This window comes from Pristiophorus japonicus, chromosome 4 (assembly GCF_044704955.1).
Source record: "Pristiophorus japonicus isolate sPriJap1 chromosome 4, sPriJap1.hap1, whole genome shotgun sequence".
NCBI classification, from domain to species: domain Eukaryota; kingdom Metazoa; phylum Chordata; class Chondrichthyes; family Pristiophoridae; genus Pristiophorus; species Pristiophorus japonicus.
Genome location: NC_091980.1, coordinates 243,686,732 through 243,709,160, shown reverse-complemented (window position 1 = coordinate 243,709,160; position 22,429 = coordinate 243,686,732). Strand labels below are relative to the sequence as shown.

General features: G+C 40.5%; 2 protein-coding genes across 5 annotated transcripts in view; one reads left to right on the top strand and one right to left on the bottom strand.

The window, feature by feature from the left end:
- The window catches only part of atl1 (atlastin GTPase 1), a 103,330-nt gene extending 83,866 nt beyond the window's left edge, over window positions 1–19,464 (top strand). For both annotated transcript variants that reach the window (XM_070877503.1, XM_070877502.1), the window contains 3 exons: window positions 9,715–9,786; window positions 12,968–13,399; window positions 19,071–19,464. In XM_070877503.1, the coding sequence (XP_070733604.1) occupies window positions 9,715–9,786; window positions 12,968–13,399; window positions 19,071–19,178 (612 nt within the window). In that variant the 3' untranslated portion in view covers window positions 19,179–19,464. The remainder of the gene's footprint in view (window positions 1–9,714; window positions 9,787–12,967; window positions 13,400–19,070) is intronic.
- Window positions 19,465–19,658: 194 nt separating this feature from the next.
- sav1 (salvador family WW domain containing protein 1) overlaps window positions 19,659–22,429 on the bottom strand; it is a 51,776-nt gene continuing 49,005 nt past the window's right edge. For 2 of the 3 annotated variants that reach the window (XR_011593116.1, XR_011593118.1), the window contains 2 exons: window positions 20,618–20,904; window positions 19,659–20,510 (listed from right to left, as the gene is read on the bottom strand). The gene's annotated coding sequence lies outside the window, so the exon portion shown is untranslated. The remainder of the gene's footprint in view (window positions 20,511–20,617; window positions 20,905–22,429) is intronic. The other variant, XM_070879234.1, reaches the window with a different exon arrangement.

Below are 22,429 nucleotides of genomic sequence, written 5' to 3'. Positions count from 1 at the left end.
TTTAGTTTTTCTCAAAAGGGGGCGTTACCAGCCACCTACGCCAGTTTTGTCCATTTAGGCTATTTTGGCCAGCTAATAATTACTCCAAATCTACTTAGGCCAGCATATGTGGCCACTTCAGAAAACCCTTGTGGAGAGTTAAGAAATCAGCACAGGTAAGTACATCGGAGGCCAACAGAACTTAATGATTTGACTAAAGAATGTGAATAGGATCAAACAGCTATACAGGACGTCATATGACTAACTTCGCAAAGTTAATTTACTATACAACAGAAGGCATTCATGGAAGCTTAAACGACAAAAATAAAAGAAGTAAAAGATAGTTGAATTGAATTGCCCTAATCTCACAACTAAATTAAACAACTATTTGTTTGCAGTGATTATACTGGACCAAAATTGAGCCCATATTATCAAAATGAAGTCTACTTCAATAAATAAAATATTCTCTCCATGTTCCTCCGTCACTTAGAAACATAGAAAATAGGTGCAGGAGTAGGCCCTTTCGGCCCTTCGAGCCTGCACCGCCATTCAATGAGTTCATGGCTGAACATGCAACCTCAGTACCCCATTCCTGCTTTCTCGCCATACCCCTTGATCCCCCTAGTAGTAAGGGCTACATCTAACTCCTTTTTGAATATATTTAGTGAATTGGCCTCAACAACTTTCTGTGGTAGAGAATTCCACAGGTTCACCCACTCTCTGGGTGAAGAAGTTTCTCCTCATCTCGGTCCTAAATGGCTACCCCTTATCCTTAGACTGTGACCCCTGGTTCTGGACTTCCCCAACATTGGGAACATTCTTCCTGCATCTAACCTGTCTAAACCCGTCAGAATTTTAAACGTTTCTATGAGATCCCCTCTCATTCTTCTGAACTCCAATGAATACAAGTCCAGTTGATCCAGTCTTTCTTGATATGTCAGTCCCGCCATCCCGGGAATCAGTCTGGTGAACCTTCGCTGCACTCCCTCAATAGCAAGAATGTCCTTCCTCAAGTTAGGAGACCAAAACTGTACACAATACTCCAGGTGTGGCCTCACCAAGGCCCTGTACAACTGTAGCAACACCTCCCTGCCCCTGTATTCAAATCCCCTCGCTCTGAAGGCCAACATGCTATTTGCTTTCTTAACCGCCTGCTGTACCTGCATGCCAACCTTCAATGACTGATGTACCATGACACCCAGGTCTCGTTGCACCTCCCCTTTTCCTAATCTGTCACCATTCAGATAATAGTCTGTCTCTCTGTTTTTACCAACAAAGTGGATAACCTCACATTTATCCACATTATACTTCATCTGCCAGGCATTTGCCCACTCACCTAACCTATCCAAGTCACTCTGCAGCCTCATAGCATCCTCCTCGCAGCTCACACTGCCACCCAACTTAGTGTCATCCGCAAATTTGGAGATACTACATTTAATCCCCTCGTCCAAATCATTAATGTACAATGTAAACAGCTGGGGCCCCAGCACAGAACCTTGCGGTATCCCACTAGTCACTGCCTGCCATTCTGAAAAGTACCCATTTACTCCGACTCTTTGCTTCCTGTCTGACAACCAGTTCTCAATCCATGTCAGCACACTACCCCCAATCCCATGTGCTTTAACTTTGCACATTAATCTCTTGTGTGGGACCTTGTCGAAAGCCTTCTGAAAGTCCAAATACACCACATCAGCTGGTTCTCCCTTGTCCACTCTACTGGAAACATCCTCAAAAAATTCTAGAAGATTTGTCAAGCATGATTTCCCTTTCACAAATCCATGCTGACTTGGACCTATCATGTCACCTCTTTCCAAATGCGCTGCTATGACATCCTTAATAATTGATTCCATCATTTTACCCACTACTGATGTCAGGCTGACCGGTCTATAATTCCGTTTTCTCTCTCCCTCCTTTTTTTTAAAAAAAAGTGGGGTTACATTGGCTACCCTCCACTCCATAGGAACTGATCCAGAGTCTATGGAATGTTGGAAAATGACTGTCAATGCATCCGCTATTTCCAAGGCCACCTCCTTAAGTACTCTGGGATGCAGTTCATCAAGCCCAGGGGATTTATCGGCCTTCAATCCCATCAATTTCCCCAACACAATTTCCCGACTAATAAGGATTTCCCTCAGTTCCTCCTTCTTACCTGACCCTCTGACCCCTTTTATATCCGGAAGGTTGTTTGTGTCCACCTTAGTGAATACCGAACCAAAGTACTTGTTCAATTGGTCTGCCATTTCTTTGTTCCCCATTATGACTTCCCCTGATTCTGACTGCAGGAGACCTAAGTTTGTCTTCACTAACCTTTTTCTCTTTACATATCTATAGAAACTTTTGCAGTCCGTCTTAATGTTCCTTGCAAGCTTCCTCTCGTACTCTATTTCCCCCCTTCCTAATTAATCCCTTTGTCCTCCTCTGCTGAATTCTAAATTTCTCCCAGTCCTCACGTTTGCTACTTTTTCTGGCCAATTTATATGCCTCTTCCTTGGATTTAACACTATCCCTAATTTCTCTTGTTAGCCACGGTTGAGCCACCTTCCCTGTTTTATTTTTACTCTAGTCAGGGATGTACAATTGTTGAAGTTCATCCATGTGCTCTTTTAATGTTTGCCATTGCCTATCCATCGTCAACCCTTTAAGTGTCCTTCGCCAGTCTATTCTAACCAATTCACATCTCATACTGTCAAAGTTACCTTTCCTTAAGTTCAGGACCCTATAACTGCTGCACCTTTATTGCATGCACCCCTAATTTCCTGTTTGATGCCCTCCCCAACATCACTACTACTGTTTGGAGGTCTGTACACAACTCCCATTAACGTTTTTTGCCCTTTGGTGTTCTGCAGCTCTACCCATATAGATTCCACATCATCCAAGTAATGTCCTTCCTAACTACTGCATTAATCTCCTCTTTAACCAGCAACGCTACCCCAACCTCCTTTTTCTTTCTGTCTATCCTTCCTGAATTTTGAATACCCCTGGATGTTGAGTTCCCGGCCTTGGTCACCCTGGAGCCATATCTCCGTAATCCCAATAATATCATAGTCATTAATAGTTGCCTGCGCAGTTAATTCGTCCACCTTATTACGAATACTCCTCGCATTGAGGCACAGAGCCTTCAGGCTTGTCTTTTCAACACACTTTGTCCCTTTAGAATTTTGCTGTAATGTGGCCCTTTTTGATTTTTGTCTTGGGTTTCTCTGCCCTCCGCTTTTACTTTTCTTCTTTCTATCTTTTGCTTTTGCCCCCATTCTACTTCCCTCTGTCTCCCTGCATAGATTCCCATCCCCTTGCCTTATTAGTTTAACCCCTCCCCGACAGCACTAGCAAACACTCCACCTAGGACATTGGTTCCGGTCCTGCCCAGCTGCAGACTGTCTGGTTTGTACTGGTCCCACCTCCCCCAGAACCGGTTCCAATGTCCCAGGAATTTGAATCCCTCCCTCCTGTACCACGCCTCAAGCCACGTATTCATCTTAGCTATCCTGCAATTACTACTCTGACTAGCACGTGACACTGGTAGCAATCCTGAGATTACTACCTTTGAGATCCTGCTTTTTAAATTTAACTCCTAGCTCGCTAAGTTTAGCTAGTAGGATCTCATCCCGTTTTTTACCTATATCGTTGGTATCTACATGCACCCGACAACTGGCTGTTCGCCCTCCCCCTCCAAAATGTCCTGCAGCCACTCCGAGACATCCTTGACCCTTGCACCAGGGAGGCAACATACCATCCTGGAGTCTTGATTGCGTCCACAGAAACACCTATCTATTCCCCTTACAATAGAATTCCTTACCATTATAGCTCTCCCACTCTTTCTTGCCCTACAGTGCAGCAGAGTCACCTATGGTGCCATGAGCTAGGCTGCTGCTGCCTTCCCCTGATGAGTCATTCCCCCCCAACAGTACCCAAAACGGTGTATCTGTTTTGGAGGGGGATGATCGCAGGGGTCCCCTGCAGTACCTTCCTTCCACTGCTCTGCCTGATGGTCACCCATTCCTTATCTGCCTGAGTAACCTTTGCCTCCAGTGTGACCAACTCACTAAACGTGCTATTCACGGCATCCTCAGCATCGCGGATGTTCCAGAGTGAATCCATGCGCAGCTCCAGTGCCGCAATGCGGTCTGTCAGGAGCTGCAGCAGGATACATTTCCTGCTCATGTAGTCATCAGGGACACTGGAAGCGTCCCTGACTTCCCACATAGCACAGGAGCATGACACGTGTCTGAGCTCTCCTGGCATGACTTAACCCTTAGATTAACTTAATTTGGCAACAATGTCAAAGGTTTCCTACTGATAAGGAAATAAAAAAAAGGAAAAAAAAGATTAAATACTCACCAATCCACCAGCCAATCACTTACCCGCTTGGCTGTGACGTCACCCTTCGATTTCTTTCTACTTATTTGTTTACCATCTGCCCCTGCACCAGCTAGCTCCTCCGACTGCCGCCCTTTTATGGGCCACGCCTCTCCAACAAGTAAAAGAGCTGGAATGGCGGGCCCTGGGACATCGTGGCCCCCTGACCTGCGAGCGAACAGCTCCACAGGTCGGCAAGTAAAAGAGCTGGAGTGGCATACCACTTCAACCTCCAGCGTGAGCTGCTCCAAGGATTTTGAGATCGGCGACTGTGTGACATCATCAAAACCCTGGTCGCCATTTTGGAGCGTAGGCAGGAACATCGGCAGGGCCCAGATACAGAGGAGTGGGAAGGTCGGGGCAAATGAGCAGCGAGTGTTTGTGGCGGAGGTGCGACAGACGAGGGTACGAGGCCCAGAAGAGGCGGGGGCCCAGGGGCAACACGGGCCAGCCCACAGTGCGATATGTGTGCACGCTAGGTCCATGCAACCGAGCATGTCTCCAGTCGCCTTGGTTAACCCTTGCCAATGGACCAAGACCTAGCTCTGTCAAAGCCGTGTGGTGGCTGGTGTGCAAGTCACCACACATTAAAAAAATTCATGCGCAGGCATCTTCCACCCCCTCAATTGGAGTTCAGGACTGGAACATCGGGTCCTTCATCGAAACATCTGTGAACTCGTGGAAGCAAGTCATCCTCCTTCGAGGGACCGCCTATGATGAGCATTTAAAGAATTAATGCATAATTTACAACAAACATACATTCCTTTAAGACACAAAAATCCCACAGGAAAATTGGTCCAACCATGACTAACAAGACAAGTTAAAGATAGTATTCGATCAAAGGAAGAGGCTTATAATGTTGCCAAAAAGAGCAGTAAGCCTGAGGATTCGGAGGATTTTAGAATTCAACAAAGGAGGGTCAAGAAATTGAAAAGGGAAACTAGAATGAGAGTAATCTAGCGAGAGACATAAAAACAGACTATAAAAGTATCTATAGATATATAAAAAGGAAAAGATTAGCAAAAGTAAATATGGATCCCCTACAGGCTGAGACAGGAGAAATTATAATGGGGAATAAGGAAATGCCAGAGAAATTGAACAAATACTTTATGTCTGTCTTCACAGAAGAAGACATGAAAAACCTCCCGGAAATAGTGGCGCACCTAAGGGTCTAGTGAGAATGAGGAACTGAAAGACATTAGTTTTAGTAAAAAAATAGCACTGGAGAAATTAATGGGACTGAAAGCTGATAAATCCCCCGGACCTGATGGCCTACATCCTTGAAAGAGGTGGCTATAGAGATAGTGGATGCATTGGTTGTCGTCTTCCAAAATTCCATAGATTCTAGAACGGTTCCCGCAGATCGGAAGGTAACTGATGTAACACCGCTATTTAAGAAAGGAGAAAGGAGGGAGAGAAAATGGGGAACTACAGACCAGTTAGAGCCGGACATCAGTAGTAGGGAAAATGCTAGAATCTATTATTAAGGACGTGGTAACAGGGCACTTAGAAAATAATAATAGGATTGGGCAGAGTCAACACGGATTTATAAAAGGGAAATCATGTTTCACAAATCTGTTAAGAGTTTTTGGAGGCTGTAACTAGCAGAATAGATAAGGGGGGGGGGGGCGGGCGGTGGGGGTGGAACCAGTGGATGTGGTATATTTAGATTTTCAGAAGGCATTCAATAAGGTGCCACACAAGAGGTTATTGAACAAAATTAGGTCTCATGGGTTTGGGGGTAATCCACACTAGCATGGATTGAGGATTGGTTAACGACAGAAAACAGGTCATTTTCGGGTTGGCAGGCTGTAACTAGTTGGGTGCCGCAAGGATTGGTGCTTGGGCCCCAGCTATTCACAATCTACATCAATGATTTGGGGACCAAATGTAATATATCCAAGTTTTCTGATGATACAAATTTAGGTGGGAATATAAGTTGTGAGGAGGATGCAAAGAGACTTCAAGGAGATATTGACAGGCTAAGTGAGTGGGCAAGAACATGGCAAATAGAATATAATGTGGAGAAATATGAAGTTATCCACTTTGGTACAGAAAATAGAAAAGCAGAGTTTTTTTTAAGATGGTGAGAGATTGAGAAATGTTGTTGTTCATGGGGACCTGGGTGTGCTTGTACACGAATCACTGAAAGTTAACATGCAAGTACAGCAAGCAATTAAAAATGCAAATTATATGTTAGCCTTTATTACAAGAATATTTGAGTATAAGAGTAAAGACATCTTACTGCATTTATATAGGACCCTGGTGAGACCACACCTAGAGTATTGTGTGCAGTTTTGGTCTCCTTATCAAAGGAAGATATACTTGCCATTGAGGGAGTACAACAAAGGTTCACCAGACTAATTCCTGGGATGGAGCGATTGTTATACTAGGAGAGATTGAGTAGACTAGGCCTACATTCTCTAGAGTTTAGATGAATGAGAGGTGATCTCATTAGAAACATGCAAAATACTTACAGGGTAGATGCAGGGATGATGTTTCCTTTGGCTGAGGAGTCTAGAACCAAGGGTCACAGTCTCAGAATAAGGGGTCGGCCATTGAGGAGATGAGAAGAAATGTTTTCACTCAGAGGATGGTGAATCTTTGGAATTCTATACCTCGTAGAGGGCTGTGGAGGCTCAGTCTTTGAGTATGTTCAAAGATTTTTGGCTATTAAGGGAATCAAGGGATGTGGGGACAGAGCAGAAAAATGGAGTTGAGGTAGATCAGCCATGATCTGATTGAATGGCAGAGCAGGCTCGATGGGCTGAATGGCCTACTCCTACTTCTAATTTTTATGTTCTGAAATGACCAAATTATTCAATTTCATAATTTGCCATTGTGCGATTTGAACTCATATCCTGTGGCTTACTAGTGCAGTACCATAGCCACTAGGATACCATACCTCCATAATGTGGGAAATGTCATATTGGTGCAGTAGCGAGTACATAAGAACATAAGAATTAGGAACAGGAGTAGGCCATCTAGCCCCTCGAGCCTGCTCCGCCATTCAAGGTCATGGCCGATCTGGCCGTGGACTCAGCTCCACTTACCCGCCCGCTCCCCATAACCCTTAATTCCATTATTGGTTAAAAATCTATCCGTGATTTGAATACATTCAATGAGCTAGCCTCAACTGCTTCCCTGGGCAGAGAATTCCACAGATTCACAACCCTCGGAGAAGAAATTCCTTCTCAACTCGGTTTTAATGGGCTCCCCCGTATTTTGAGGCTGTGCCCCCTAGTTCTAGTCTCCCCGACCAGTGGAAACAACCTCTCTGCCTCTATCTTGTCTACCCCTTTCATTATTTTAAATGTTTCTATAAGATCACCCCTCATCCTTCTGAACTCCAACGAGTAAAGACCCAGCCTACTCAATCTATCATCATAAGGTAACCCCCTCATCTCCGGAATCAGCCTAGTGAATCGTCTCTGTACCCCCTCCAAAGCTAGTATATCCTTTCTTAAGTAAGGTGATCAAAACTGCATGCAGTACTCCAGGTGCGGCCTCACCAATGGTTAAGACACTCCAGATTTTCTCATCCAACTGAAGTCAGTATTGAATGGATATATTGGAGGGGTGCACAGCACAGATTTACCAGAATACCAGGGTTGAATGGGGTAAATTGAAAACAGCTTGCATAAACCTGGCTTGTATTCCCTTAAGTTTAGAAGAGAGGGGGTGATCTAATTGAGGTGTGTAAAATGATAAAGGGATCCGATAGGGTAGATAAACTATTTCGTCTGGCTGGGGGAAATCCAGAACAAGGTAGAATGTAAAAATTCGAGCTAGGCCATTCAGGGGTGAAATCAGGAAGCACTTTTTTTTTTGCACAAGTGATAGTAGACTGTGGCTGCTGGGTCAATGTAAATTTTCATGACTGAGATCAATAGATATTTGTTAAGCAAAGTTATCAAGGGATATGGAGCAAAGACAGACAAATGGAGTTGAGAAACAGATCAGCCAGGCCTATTCCTGTGCCTACGCTAATACGGAGTCTAAAACTGATGGGAAATGTAGTGGGCTGATTGCATGCAATTTTTGGTGGTCACTCGATTGTGTAATTTTTCATAGCTCCATGTGCAGCTTTGGACTTGTGAAGAGAGGTAGGCCTAAAAGGGGCAACCAGAAAATTGCAATTCAGGTGGAAGATGCATATACTTATTTAAGTGGGAGGGAGGTCAGGCTTCACCTGTCACATTCTTGCCATCTAGTCTGCTGTCAAAATTTTCCTTGGGATTTGGAGCCTCTGCATGCACGAATCCTCTGACAGAGTGAGGTGTATGCACCTCAGTATGAGGGTATGAGGATGATGGCAGATAGGCCGAGAATTATACAGGCCTTGGTAAGGCAAAACCTTGAATGTTGTGTTCAGTTTTGGTCTCCTAATCTGAGGAAGGACATTCTTGCTATTGAGAGAGTGCAGCGAAGGTTCACCAGACTGATTCTCGGGATGGCAGGACTGACATATAAAGAAAGATTGGATCGACTAAACTTATATTCACTGGAATTTAGAAGAATGAGAGGGGATCTCATAGAAACATATAAAATTCTCACGGGATCGGACAGGTTAGATGCAGAAAGATGTTGGGGCAGTCCAGAACCAGGGGTAACAGTCTAAGGATAAGGGGTAAGCCATTTAGAACCGAGATGAGGAGAAACTTCTTCACTCAGAATTGTGAACCTATGGAATTCTCTAGCGCAGAAAGTTGTTGAGGCCAGTTCGTTGGATATATTCAAAAGGGAGTTTGATGTGGCCCTTATGGCTAAAGGGATCAAGGGGTATGGAGAGAAAGCAGGAATGGGGTACGGAAGTTGCATGATCAGCCATGATCATATTGAATGATGGTGCGGGCTCGAAGGGCCTAATCCTGCACCTATTTTTTATGTTTCTATGAGAATAGCTCTGGTACAGTATGGCCTGCCTGGGATCCTTCAGATAGACCTGTTCACAGGAGGATTCTCATGGCAAAATACATTGTGCATATGAAAATAAGACAGGAAATGACCAGCCAGTCCATCAAGCCTATTCCATACCATCATGGTGCAACTTATGCATACCATTATCACTATCTGTCTCTACACCATCTCCTAGGAAAGGCAATAAAACAGAAAAATCCCATATCCAGGTTTGTATTGTTGACTGTGCCAGGGTGTAATTTATGCAGTACGGATCTATAATTTCTCAAGATATTAAAATGGGCCAAATCTGTTTTTGTAATTTTAGGGAATTAACCAAAGGGAATTCAACAAACTTACTGCACCTAGATTTCATATAATTTATTTATTCATGATAACTACCAATTGTACAATACACACCGTCAGAAGTTAATTTATAATTTGATCTAATCAATCTTTTTATGTCTTCATATAATTTAGGCCACAGCGGAAGCCAACAATTTAGCAGCTGTAGCAGCAGCCAAGGATCTATACGGTAAAAACATGGAGGAGGTAAGGAAGCTTCATCTCATTAACATTAAAGCATCTCATTTCGATGACCTTCAAAGGCTGAAGACAATCCAAGATGAGTGCATAGTTATGGCTCTGTAGTTGGGAGAAAATTGCTTGAATATATTTTGAAAGTATATTTGAATCGAGTTATACTGGTCGATTTGGCCAGTGGCCCAAATTCCCATTATAATCGGGTGATTCTGTAGCTGATTTTCTTGTGTTATGCTGCCAGGCATTTTAAATTCCTAATTAATCAGCTGCTTTCCCTCTCTTAGTCAAATTCATTTAATCCCATTGATTTAGTCTGCAACTGGTACTCTGCTCAGTACTTACCAACTATTTAGACAGCTGAAATTGGATTTGACAACTAGAATTTAAGGTTTATATCTACCAGCAATTCTCATGTACCCCAATTGCTACTCACCACCTCATCTTGTGAATGGCAGAAAATGTTATCTATGCTCTGCATTTGCAGCGATGCAAAATTGAAGGAAACCTGACTAACAACAGGCAGACGACTGGCTTTGTGAGCCAGTCTCATACCCCTTGGGCTCAACAGTGTATTCAATGTGATTCCAGTACATTAGCAGGCCAGGTTTAAGAAATGGTTAGTGGTTTATGTGGCTCTCCTGGGCACTTTATAAATCTAAGCAAAGTTATTTTGTTGTGACAGAGCAATGCTCTTGTCAGTACTCAGATCATTCAAAGTGTACTGGCTATGTCTAGAACTCTGTGCACAACCATGCAAGCAGAAAATATTGGGAACTGGGTGGTGCAGTGAGACACACATGTCTGGGCTTAACAGCTCCTCTGAGCGTTGGTGGTGAGGATCAGATGTGAAATGATTTGAGGCAGTCTCAATCCAGTTCCTAGTGGGCATGGGCCTAGAACACAAAACAAACCCTAATTTGGGACTAATTGGCAATATCTCTCGGAGAGGCCAGAGGCTACAAGAATGGCTGTTGTAAGCAATGGGAAAAATATTACTCATGCAGTAGGGGGGGGGGGAGGGGGGGGTTAAATTGGGTCAGTCTAGATGTTTATTAACTTGCGTCAAACTTTGCATGGTGTGTAGCAATAAGTATTAGTTTTACATTCTATTCTTGTAGATGATGTAAAATATAGTCAAATGGTTCAAGGATGTTTTGTCCAAAAAGTGTCTAAATTATACAAAACACTTAGCTTAGATTTTAGGAGTAATAGACTTCCACTTCCACTCTAACTGCTGGATTTGAATCTCTATCTCAACTCCATTTCGTTCGTGTAAAAAAAAATGCACAATTAAGAAAATGCTAGAAATACGCAGCAAGTCCATCAAAGCCTTCTCTGCTCGAACTGTTAACCTTTCTTTTTTCTTTAGAGAAGCTGTCAGACTTGCAGCTTACTTCCAGAATTTTTGTTTTGATTTCAGTTTCATTTTGAATGTGGTTTGTTGCAAGTCAGCTGGGGTGGGGTGGAAGGAAGGAAAGGAAAGAAAATACTGTAGAACCTGTCATATGGCACAGAAGAACACTTTATGACAGTTGGCTGTCGAGCACCAGTTTGGCACTTGCACTGTCCAATCATCTCAGCTGAGAGCAGCACTGGATTAACAATGAGTAGTGAGAATTGTGATTCGACAGTGGAACAAATGGGAAACAAAAAATACATTTTGTTCTCCCATCTCTCAAAAAGGCAGAGTCATCCTGCTTTACAGCCCCTTATGTGCTGCAATCCTCTGTTATCTCACCTTAGTCCCTGTTCTTCATGTATGAACCTGAACAGTGTGTATTGGCAGGCTATTTAACTGTAGGAAGGGGAAATCACAGCCGAGTCCAACTCCCGTCTTCACCCAATGTACAAATATGTAAATTTTTCAGCAAGAGTAAGGAACAAGAGGCTGGCTGATTTTTGCCTCTCTTGCCTAGGGGTGCTGAGGCAAATTCCAGCATTGCCCATCTCTACCTTGATGGAGGTCAGGTAGGTGAAGTCCATGATCAAATGTGGAACTTTTCTCTCCATATGGCTCATCAGTGATGCATTTGTTCACTGGACCAACTTTGGAGTTAATTTCAAACAAAATACCAGCTTATTTTCCACATTTTTCTTTCTTAACCTGCTCATGTCCAGAATTCACCCTCTGATATTTCCCTAGTGTTTAGTGATTTTTCTCAATATGCAGGTTTCCCTATTTGAGATGGCAGGTTGATTATCTGCATTCAAACCTCTGCCATTGTCGCTGGTTCTGGTTATATGCGAACAGTTCAGGTTAATTTGCTCATTGATTCTCATTCAACCCCACTGGGTAGTCTCCATTTAATCCCTCCCACCTGACAACTCAACCAAAGTTAGGAATTCATACATTTGAGAATCTTATAACATTTTAGTTTTATTATAGAATAGTTTTTCCCTCTCTAACCTTTCCCCTGGGAACGCCCAATACCCCAGCCACAAGAGTCAAGAAAAAGGGTGGAGATCCGGCGAACCAGGTCACCACCTCGGGTTGCCACCTCTGGTTGGACATATACATATTCCTAGAGGTTTCATAACATGACCTCCTTTCTCCAACTGTCCGCACAGTCGGCCAGTTTTTTTTTCTCATCTCCAATACTTTTATAACTAATAAACAAAAAAAAATGAAAACAATGCAGTATTGTCCATGCACCTTTCTCACTGATTCCTCACACCAGTGTCCAGGAGATTAACCCTTAATTCCTGGAGACTCCAGGACAATCCTATCTCCACCCTTTTTGCATTGCCCTGGGATTTGCAGGAGTGGTGGAAGATGCAGACCCAATGGAGACATTTAACTGAGTTTAGAGTTCCCAGCCCCAGGCTGAGGATATCAAAGTAGGCCTTTTTAATGTAACCACTGACAGCCAGAAGGTCCCAATCTCTGGCTTGCAGCAGCACCTTCTACTGTGCTCGGCCTTGCCAGGAAACAAGCCTCCACTGGCAGTGCCCCAGGCTGTGTAAATGGCCTGGAACAGGGAATCTCGGCTATCTTGGGCCCAGACAAGAGCAGCACACTGAGTGTACTGCTCCTGTCCAACACTGGGAGCAAGTGGAGGCCTGTCGTAATATCTTTAATCACAAGGTTATTACTATTCTTCCAATTTTAATACTGTACTGATTTTAGTATTTATTCCATTATTGTATAAATTTTCATTCCTACTTATTTCAAATATGTTTTATCCTGTAGCTTTGTGGAGGAGACAGACCATTCCTTGCACCCAATGACCTCCAGAACAAACACTTGGGGCTTCGAGAGGAAGCTGTCAAATTATTCCGTGGAGTGAAGAAGATGGGAGGAGAAGAATTCAGTCGTCGTTATTTACAACAACTGGAGAAAGAAATTGACGAGTTATACATAAACTACATAAAACACAACGATAGTAAAAACATATTCCATGCTGCTCGCACACCTGCCACTCTGTTTGTGGTGATATTTATTATGTATGTAATAGCTGGAGTGACAGGGTTTATTGGAGTGGACATTATAGCCAGTCTTTGCAACATGATTATGGGGCTGGCTCTGATCACTCTGTGCACGTGGGCATATATTAGATACTCTGGAGAATACAGAGAGCTTGGAGCGGTCATAGACCAAGTAGCAGGAGCCTTATGGGACCAGGTAAGTGTGTTGCTGATTTTTTTCTCTAGTACAATTAACTATTTCTGTGATAGTCTTTTGCTGTTTATATGACACTGAATTACTACAAACCGCTATAAACTAGAGGTACGGAATGTTTTTGTAGTCTGTAATAATGTAACATTCCTTTTTATATTTGAATTATCTCATTAAGAAACTTGGAATCATGGTTTTGATTAATTAGATGAACCACTATTCATGAGAGTTGTTGGAGTATAGTATAGCAAGAATTGTTTCTCAACAGCAGTGTTAGCTCTCCTTGTGTTATACCAAGTTCATAAGTTTGATTTCCAGTCTTGGCCGAGTGAGCTGATCTTAATCTTGCAGAGCAGGCTCGGAGGGGCCGAATGGCCTACTCCTACTCCTATTTCTTATGTTATTAAATGGATAAGTGGCAGGAGCAAAACAGTTGACTTCAGTGCCAGTGGATTAGGCCAGGGGTTCCTGCTCTGGTTCACTACCTAGTAACCACTGCTGAAAATGGGCATGCAGGTTCTGGGGAGCACGAGTTCAGAGAGGTTGTAATTCTCCCTCACCCTGACAATCACTGCCAAAGTTCATGCATGAGGAATGCACACCATAACTGAGGTACTGAACTTTACCCGTGCAAGGACTTGAGGTCTTCAGAAGAGGGGACAGGAGAGAAAATTGACAGAAAAAGTTGGGGAAAAAGTGCTGTGTCTTGCTTCATTTATTTTTATGCTTTGCAAATATGATCTGAATTGTTATGATTAAAGTTTTCATTTAGTGCTTTGTAGTTGTTTACTGTGCAGTCTTGTATAACTTCCAATCAGAGATAACCTCTCATCAACTTCTTGAACATTTACAAGAGGGAGTTAGAAGAAACTGATATTGTAAAATAGTTATATTTAATAATAAAAGTAACAAATACAAAACTAGTTGAGGTATATACTGAAATCTATATACAATATAAATAAAAATGTATGTACACCTTGATCATGTCTGATGACACATTGCGTAATGTACCGTAAGCAAATACAAAAAGAAAAAGACTTGCATTTATATAGCGCCTTTTACGACCACTTTTGCAGATGTCCCAAAGTGCATTACAGCAAATGAAGTACTTTTTGCAGAGTACGCACTGTTGTAGTGTAGGAAAAGTGGCAGCTAATTTGCACACAGCAAGCTCCCACAAACAGCAATGTGATTATGACCAGATAATGTTTTAGTAATGTCATTGAGGGATAAATGAGAGATAACACCCCTGCCCTTCTTCAAAATAGTGCCATGGGATCTTTTACGTTCACTTGAGAGCAAATGCCCCGGGGCCTTTGGTTAACATCTCATCTGAAAGACAGCACCTCCGATAGTGCAGCACTTCACTGAAGTGTCAACCTAGATTTTTTGTGCTCAAGTCACCAGAGTGGGACTTGAACCCACAACCTCCTGACTTAGAGGCGAGGGTGCTATCAACTAAGCCACGGCTGACACCGACAACAAATATTAACTAATTTTTCTAAAATAGTTAATATAGAAGTATTTACTTATTTTCTTCAATGTGTAAAAAAAACCTGATAAATTATATCATTAAGATAGTGCATTTACTTTAGGGGGTGTGGTGTTGGAGTTCCATGCGTATGAGGGGAGTGAATTTCAAATCTCAATCCGATCTTAACTGCCCTTGTTGGAGAAGATTTTACCAATTCAGTTTGGACCAGTGGATGGAGAACATTGTCTTAGAAGGATAAGCTGGTTCAAAAAAATTGGTTCAATCAGGAAGTGCATCTGCTGCAAGAGGGCAATAATAATGATAATAGACATGCACAATTGCAAAGCCCAGATGTTGTCATTGTCTGAAGGAGAGAATACAGAAAGGAGGGAGGAAAAGGTCATGGATTTATTTTATTGGGGAAGGAAGGTGAAGGGCCAAGGCAGGGTGAAAACAGTAGAAAATACAAGATAAATCAGGAAATAGTGGTTAAATAATGCTAAGGTTTGGATCTGAAAAGCCTGTAAAAACAAGAGAGGCACATTCAGAGGTGCAATGACCATATAGTATTGATGAAAGAGAATTATGGATGATTGCTATATAGAGAGAAATCAGAACAGTAGATATCAGAGGTAGGAGACAAAAGACAAAGAGTAAAAAGACACAAAAAAAAACATTTGTTTACTTAAACTTGTACAGATTGAACCTCCCTTATCCAGAACCCTCGGGACCTGGTCTGTTCTGGATAAGGGATTATTCTGGACGAGGGATGGTCACGTTAAATTGGAGGGGATATCAGGGCTGATTGACTTGGGGCTGGGAGTGCGGCAGAGTGATCATGGGGAGGGGGGCGGAAAGACCGTGGATCATGAGGTCAGGCCAGCGATTGCGGGAGTCAGCAACGAGGAAGGACTTCAATTTGTCGGAGCTCTGCGCATGTGCTACCCGGTGGCCGGGAATGGTTCTGGATAAGGGAGGTTCAACCTGTACCATAAATATATTTTTGTAAATGCAGTATATACCAAGTTAAGGACACCTGTTTTTGTATTTGCTGCTTTTTAAAATCTGTACTTAGATTAGCTTTCTCCTTTCAACATTTTCTCTCTCCTTTCTGCAATTCCATAGGGAAGTACTAATGAGGTAAGCCTTCATTTTATGTACCATCTTGCAACAGGTTGCATCATAAACAAAATAATTTAATTGTGCATCAACTTTTTGCCTGTATTGTTTCATGGATTTTATTTAGTCATCTTCAGTTGGTGCCTTCTGGCAGATAAACATTTTTACTTTACAAGGTTTCAGGTTTGATAAATTCTGTCAAACTTGGTATTTTCTGAACGCTGTACAACATCTGATTATTGAACTCTCATTCTTTATTAATCAAATTTGCAGAATATATTAGGAAATATTCATTCTAGTATAATTAGGTTCCTTTCTATTTGGTTGCAGTAACAGAAATTTCATATAAATGTCTTAGTTTCAGAACTATTCAGCTATAGGAGGAGTATATTGAGTTAGTATCAGAAGTATGTTCATTCTATAAACCAACATTGCATTTCAGTGGTAAAACCATTAAACATTAGATCGAGTGAATGGAATTTAAAAACTCACCTGATCAAAGAAGAAATTTTAAAATTATGGATGTATTTAAAAAAAATCTCCCTTTGTAAATGTATTTCTTTCCTACTTCCCTTCCATAACGCCATCATTCCAAGATGACAGTGATGCAATTTTCTAATTCTGGATCTGCTCTGCAACTGACCACTGAGATGGAAGAGACTGACTGGTGGCTCACCCTTTGATTCACCATCTGTTGGCCTTTCCCTTGGCTCTTCTCAGTTCAGGCAAAATTTGGGAACTCACCACATAGGGAATCATGGTGTAGCACACTGGAGCACCATAACATCACCAAAATTAGACTATTTTACTGCATAGAAATCTATTGACTAAAAAAAAGATGCGTGTAAAAATAAAATAGTACAGTACCTGGAGGCCATTCTGCCCAGAGTCTGCGACGGCTCTTTCGAACAGCAATCCAATCCCTGCAATGTTTTCTCCTTCAAGTATTTATCCAATTTCCTTTTGAAGGCTACTATTGAATCTGTATCCACCACCCAATCAGGCAGTGCATTCCAAATTCTAAAGTATGTGTTTTGATAATCTGGAGTTCAAGCAAACCGTAGAGAGAGAAAAACTGCAAATATTAGAAATCAAAGGAAAAATAGAAAATGTTCCAAGTGCACAGCAAGTCAGTCAACAATGTACTTCCCTCCCAGAGCACCATTGTACAAAGATGAGTTAGTAGGCACAACAATAATATTGTAAGGCGGCTACATTAGTGGGACTATAGAGATATTTACATTAACAAAATAATCCAAAAGCTATAAGTCATTCTGCAATAATTATGATTGCAGATAATTGGGTTTTGAACAACTCTGTTAATCACCTTAATCAACCCAGTTTAGAGACAAGTTTGACACGCACGACTGAATTCAGTGGAAAGCGATCATACTGCAGCAATTTTTCTATTCAGAACACGCAAGGCTGAAAATGACAATAGTTCAGGGCACACTTGGTAAAGTGTTTCAATATATTATATAATACGATTAGTGGATAGTGCATGACATTTCAAGCTGATAAAAATATGTAAAAATGTGATTTTTAGGCTGAAATTGTATGAAACAAATCTGAAAAGATATTGTAAAATTAATAACCAGCACCTTAGGATCACTGTCATTGTCCCTCTTCTACAATCCCCTCCCCGCACACTACCAGTTTCATTAAACATAGAGTTATATACTCTTAAATTTGAAATAAAACCTAACACAAGTAATTATTTTGCTCGGTAAGTGAGGACCTTAATATGAAGCAACTCCCATTACTGAACCTCCATTTTAAGCCAAATGCCACAAAAACTATTATGAACTCAAGAATTTAAAGTCAATTACTCTAATTTTGATATCCTAAAGTAAAATGTATGAGAAACAATACAAAAGAAAGCATTTGCATAGACTCATTGCACTTGGAGTAATCTTCAGTTTGGAAAATCTAGCTAAGCTTTATGACTATAAAGGAGGGATATATTATCATGTACTTAAGCACTTTTACTTCACTTCAGCTGACTTTCTGCCTTGACTGTGTAGACCATTGTTGGCCAGCAGGGGGTGATGAAAACATTAATTCAGGACAGGCATTAAGAAAGAAAGATATCAAGCGAGCATCAATTTGCAGTATCTCGGTAACGGTTTTCCAAAAAAAACACGCCAACGAACTTTGAAAGAACAGGGCTATGAATGCACTGGTTAGTACCAATATAAAAAGGCTACAGGTTTTCATTTGGTCGTTTATTTCAGAGTAACAAAGCATGAAGCTGATACTTGAAGATTATTTTTATCCGAAGGATACCCTGTTGATAATATAATAGATTCAACAAAGGCATTTGGTGTAGGCCTGTATAAACATTCAGTATTTGTTTACTTTTAAACTTTTGCACCAGTTATTTTATTCTCCCCTCCCTATTTGTTAGCAGAAGCATCTGCCAGCATCTCTCCAGGCACACAGTGAAGAATAGAGAACTCGCCCTATGGAAAGTCATGGGTCCAATGCCCAATGTGCTGTGCCACTGTGTCAGCCTAGTAAATAGATTTAAAGAAATACTACAAAATAATGCATTAATTTTATGATCAATATCAGTAATAGTCCTCATCGATGCTATCTTATGAGGTTTTAAAACATTCAGTGTCTCTTTGATTTAAAGAAAAACACATTTATATCCAGGACTAGGACCATTAAATTGGCTGGATGTCTTCCCCTCCTAGCAAAATACAAAACAAAATTGTATTCAACATTCCATGAAAAATTAATTCCCCTAAAGAGACCTGGCAAGTCAGATCTGTTCTGCTTTGGTGTTAGAATAAGTTAAAATTTGGAGTGTTTGTAAATGAAGACACTCACCATTCATTTCCACTGTGCCTATAAACCTGGCTATCAATCAAATGAAAATGGCAATCATTCAGCATGCATGTAGAACTCAGGCATGTCAACTATGTTAACACAGCACATCTGTTAAGTGTCTGTTTAAAACAGAACATGATTCAATCATGATTTTAACTAATCAATTTAGTTTGTGTTTCTAAACAGTGACTTAATGCTACTATCATGGTTTCTCCAAGCATAATGAAAGTTGTTTTTGTGTCCATATAGGCTCTTTTCAGGCTATATGATGCTGCTACAAGCCACAGACACATATATCACCACACCTTCCCTGCAGCACAACCAGAAACTAATGCAGACACCAGGAAGAAAAAATGATTCGACTGGATTCTTCTGCTGCACAAGGGAAAATTTTCATTCATTATTATTGTGCATTCCCATGCCACTAATCCAAGAAGTGCTATATAAATGGAAAGCCAATGATAGCTTGTAACTGAATGAAATCACGTATCAACACTGAACACTGTGCTGGCTTTCACTTATAGTTATGTTGCAAATTGTACTGTAAAGATGTGCTAGTTTGCATGATTTTGTTAACTGTTGATATGAGTCAAATGTTCTTCCATCAAGAATGTACAATGTAATGTTTTTTTTAATCATTTTAAAGAGCAATTGGTATTTTATCATTCAACAGAACATTTGTCTTCCATAAGAACTTTAATTTTCAATGTAAGCATTGCACATTTAAAATATTTACTATTTATTGAATGTTCAAGGTTAAAACATGTTTTAAAATGCAATGTTTTCTTTACTGTCTTAACAGATCGCAATACAGTATATATTTTAAAAATCACCAGTTTTGCTCAGATAGTCAAATGTTTCACACATGTAAAATAAATTTGTTATTACTTTATGATAGCTGTCCTTAACAAATCATTTTGGATGATACATTCAAATCAGTTTTAAATGCAACATTTGCTTCAGTTTAAGGCCAAAAAAGCAGCCAGCAAGAGCAGATCCATAAGTTAGTGTTGCTATTGTGAAAGAGCACAAAAGCACATAACTTCTCAATTCTAAAAGTGTTCCTGTTTCATTCTGTAGATAATGGCTCCTTTGCACAAATGAAGCCCTGAATTTCCCAGAGAGCAGGTTGTTTTATCGTCATGAAAAATAAACACTCAAATCTTCTGAGTCAGAGATAGAGATATTTTAATAGTCCGCTATAACACCTGCTGCAACTGCTTATTCACCCCCTCACCCCCAAAGCAATTTTAACTTCTTGTAATGAAAGTACATGTCCCAATATACAGGAAATCAAAATTGAAGAACAATCTCCAGGTAAAGAGTTCTGCATTCTGGTGCTGTTTATTGCTACCAAAAATCTTTGTAGACTTTAGCACACAAGATTTCACAGATCCTAGCCAATTTCCACGGGAGACGTTTGCTAAAATTCACATTACAAGTAATTATTATAATCCTTAATCTTTCCCTTACTCCAAAGCACAAATAATGAGAAAGTATTCTATAATGTATTCAACTGTTTATGATTAAGAGTTTCTTTCTCATTCTATTTGTACTCTGCCTCCTTCACGAGATGTTAAACTCCAAGGCTGCGGCTGCTTGTTCAGGGGGCCAATCAGGGTAAGATGTTAGGGTTGTTATTCTGAAACGATGAGATCGATTGGTCTAAAGCATGTTCTTCATCCAAATCTATTATTTAAAAAAAATTGACAGTCACTTAATAGTTCTACCTTTTCTTCCCTCGTCAGTTTCTTTCAAATTTTTTCACTACTTTGTTGTTTACTATTCATTCTTACCAATTGCTTTATTTTTTTTGTACATGCTGGGGGAGAAATTGGCCAGCCTTGCACATGTTTTTACGGCAATATTTCGCCTTTTTTGCCAGTAAAAGGTACTTGTCTAAATTGGCCAAAGTTAACAAATGACGGTTTTGAAATATCGGCGAAAAGCGGATCGATGACGTGCAACAGCAAAAAAACTGCACCGCTTAAAATTGGCCATTCAGCGAACCCATACTTGGTGGGAAAAAACACCCGAGAAAAGCTTGCGTTGAAGCCCCAGAGACATCGTTAGGTATGAAGACCTGCAAAAAAGGAAAGTTGAAGTTTTTATTTTTTAAATTCTTTTTCAGTGATTCATTAGTTAAGTGTATGGTGAATGTTTTCTGATTTTTTATTTTTGCAATTTTGTTGAGTTTTCTCTCCCCTCCCAAGATCTGTATTATTGACGGTGATGGGCCTCAGGCTATTTCCACCGCGAATCCTCGTGCAATGACAATTTTTACCATCAGGCGCATTTGTGTGTGCTCATTTTATCCCCTTAAAAATGGCGAAATTTTGTGTGGTATTTTTTCCGTAAAATAACGGGAAAAAAACGATAGCCAAAAACTGAATTTCTAGCCCACTCTGTTTACATTATTGTTCATCTTATTACCTCGTAGTCTGTTTTATTTACTCGTGCTTCTTTTACTTGCATCGGATTCTTCCACAACTTCATCAATTCTGTTTTTTAAAACTTTAAGATCATTGCAATAACATATCCATGGATGACTAACTGATGCAGCTTTGTACGTGAGGTTACAAGGAAGTGGAGGTAGATGTGGAGAATCTGAATAATTTAGCAATTCTTAGTGTTAACAGTAGCAGAAATGCTAAAAGCATGTCATGCAACACTATTTTCACAAAATGTATTCTATATGAAAAGCTAATTTTAGAACATTCATTTACAAATTAAAAATGGAAGCTTTGCATCAGTTTCGTAGAATCAAACCATTCAGTAGCACATCGAATACCAATTTTAAAATGATTGCACTGGGGCCTTTCATTAGAAAGTAGAAGCACCGATAAAAGTTAAATTACTTTATGGTATCTAAGCTATCTCTGTGGATAACACATGCCAGCTCCTTTAGTATTTTTTTAGAAATAGAATCAAACTTGAAATAACTGTGCCTGAATATCCATGTCATTTTCAGGATATAGGAAATACTAGAGAGATTTATAAGCATGACTATATGAACTGTTTGCATTATCATGACAAAATGTAATTAGCAGAAAATGATAAAATTCTGCAAATATCATGAAAATTGTGCCACTTTTTTCTTAGATTACATCACAATCTGGACAGCTTCATCGGATCTACGGGGCTGCAAACATTGCAAATGTGCCATAAGGCTTCAAAGCCTCGAGACTTTGGGGCCTAAGAATACCACATCCCTGAACATTTATATTATAAATTTCAAAGATGATGATTAAACAGAAATACTACTACTGCACTAATTTGAGTTTGTTTATCAGTTTAAGTACAAATATACCCCTGGGCATTCCTGGAAAAAGTGTATCTGGAGCTCTATTTGTATTCTGACCCAATTTAACAGGTCCAGTTTAAATGGCATTTCAGATTGTTAGTTGTTCGTATTATAGTGTAATGTCATTCTTTGCACTTTAAAAAAAAATCAGTTTAAAATATGCAAGCTGAAATGCAGTTAAATTCTAGCAAATATTGTAATGATACTGCAAAAAACTGCAATTTATTCTTGCCTTGTAACTGTTTAAATCATTTGATAAATAAATGCTCTTAGTGCTGCAGTGATCATAACTGGTATGCCAAAT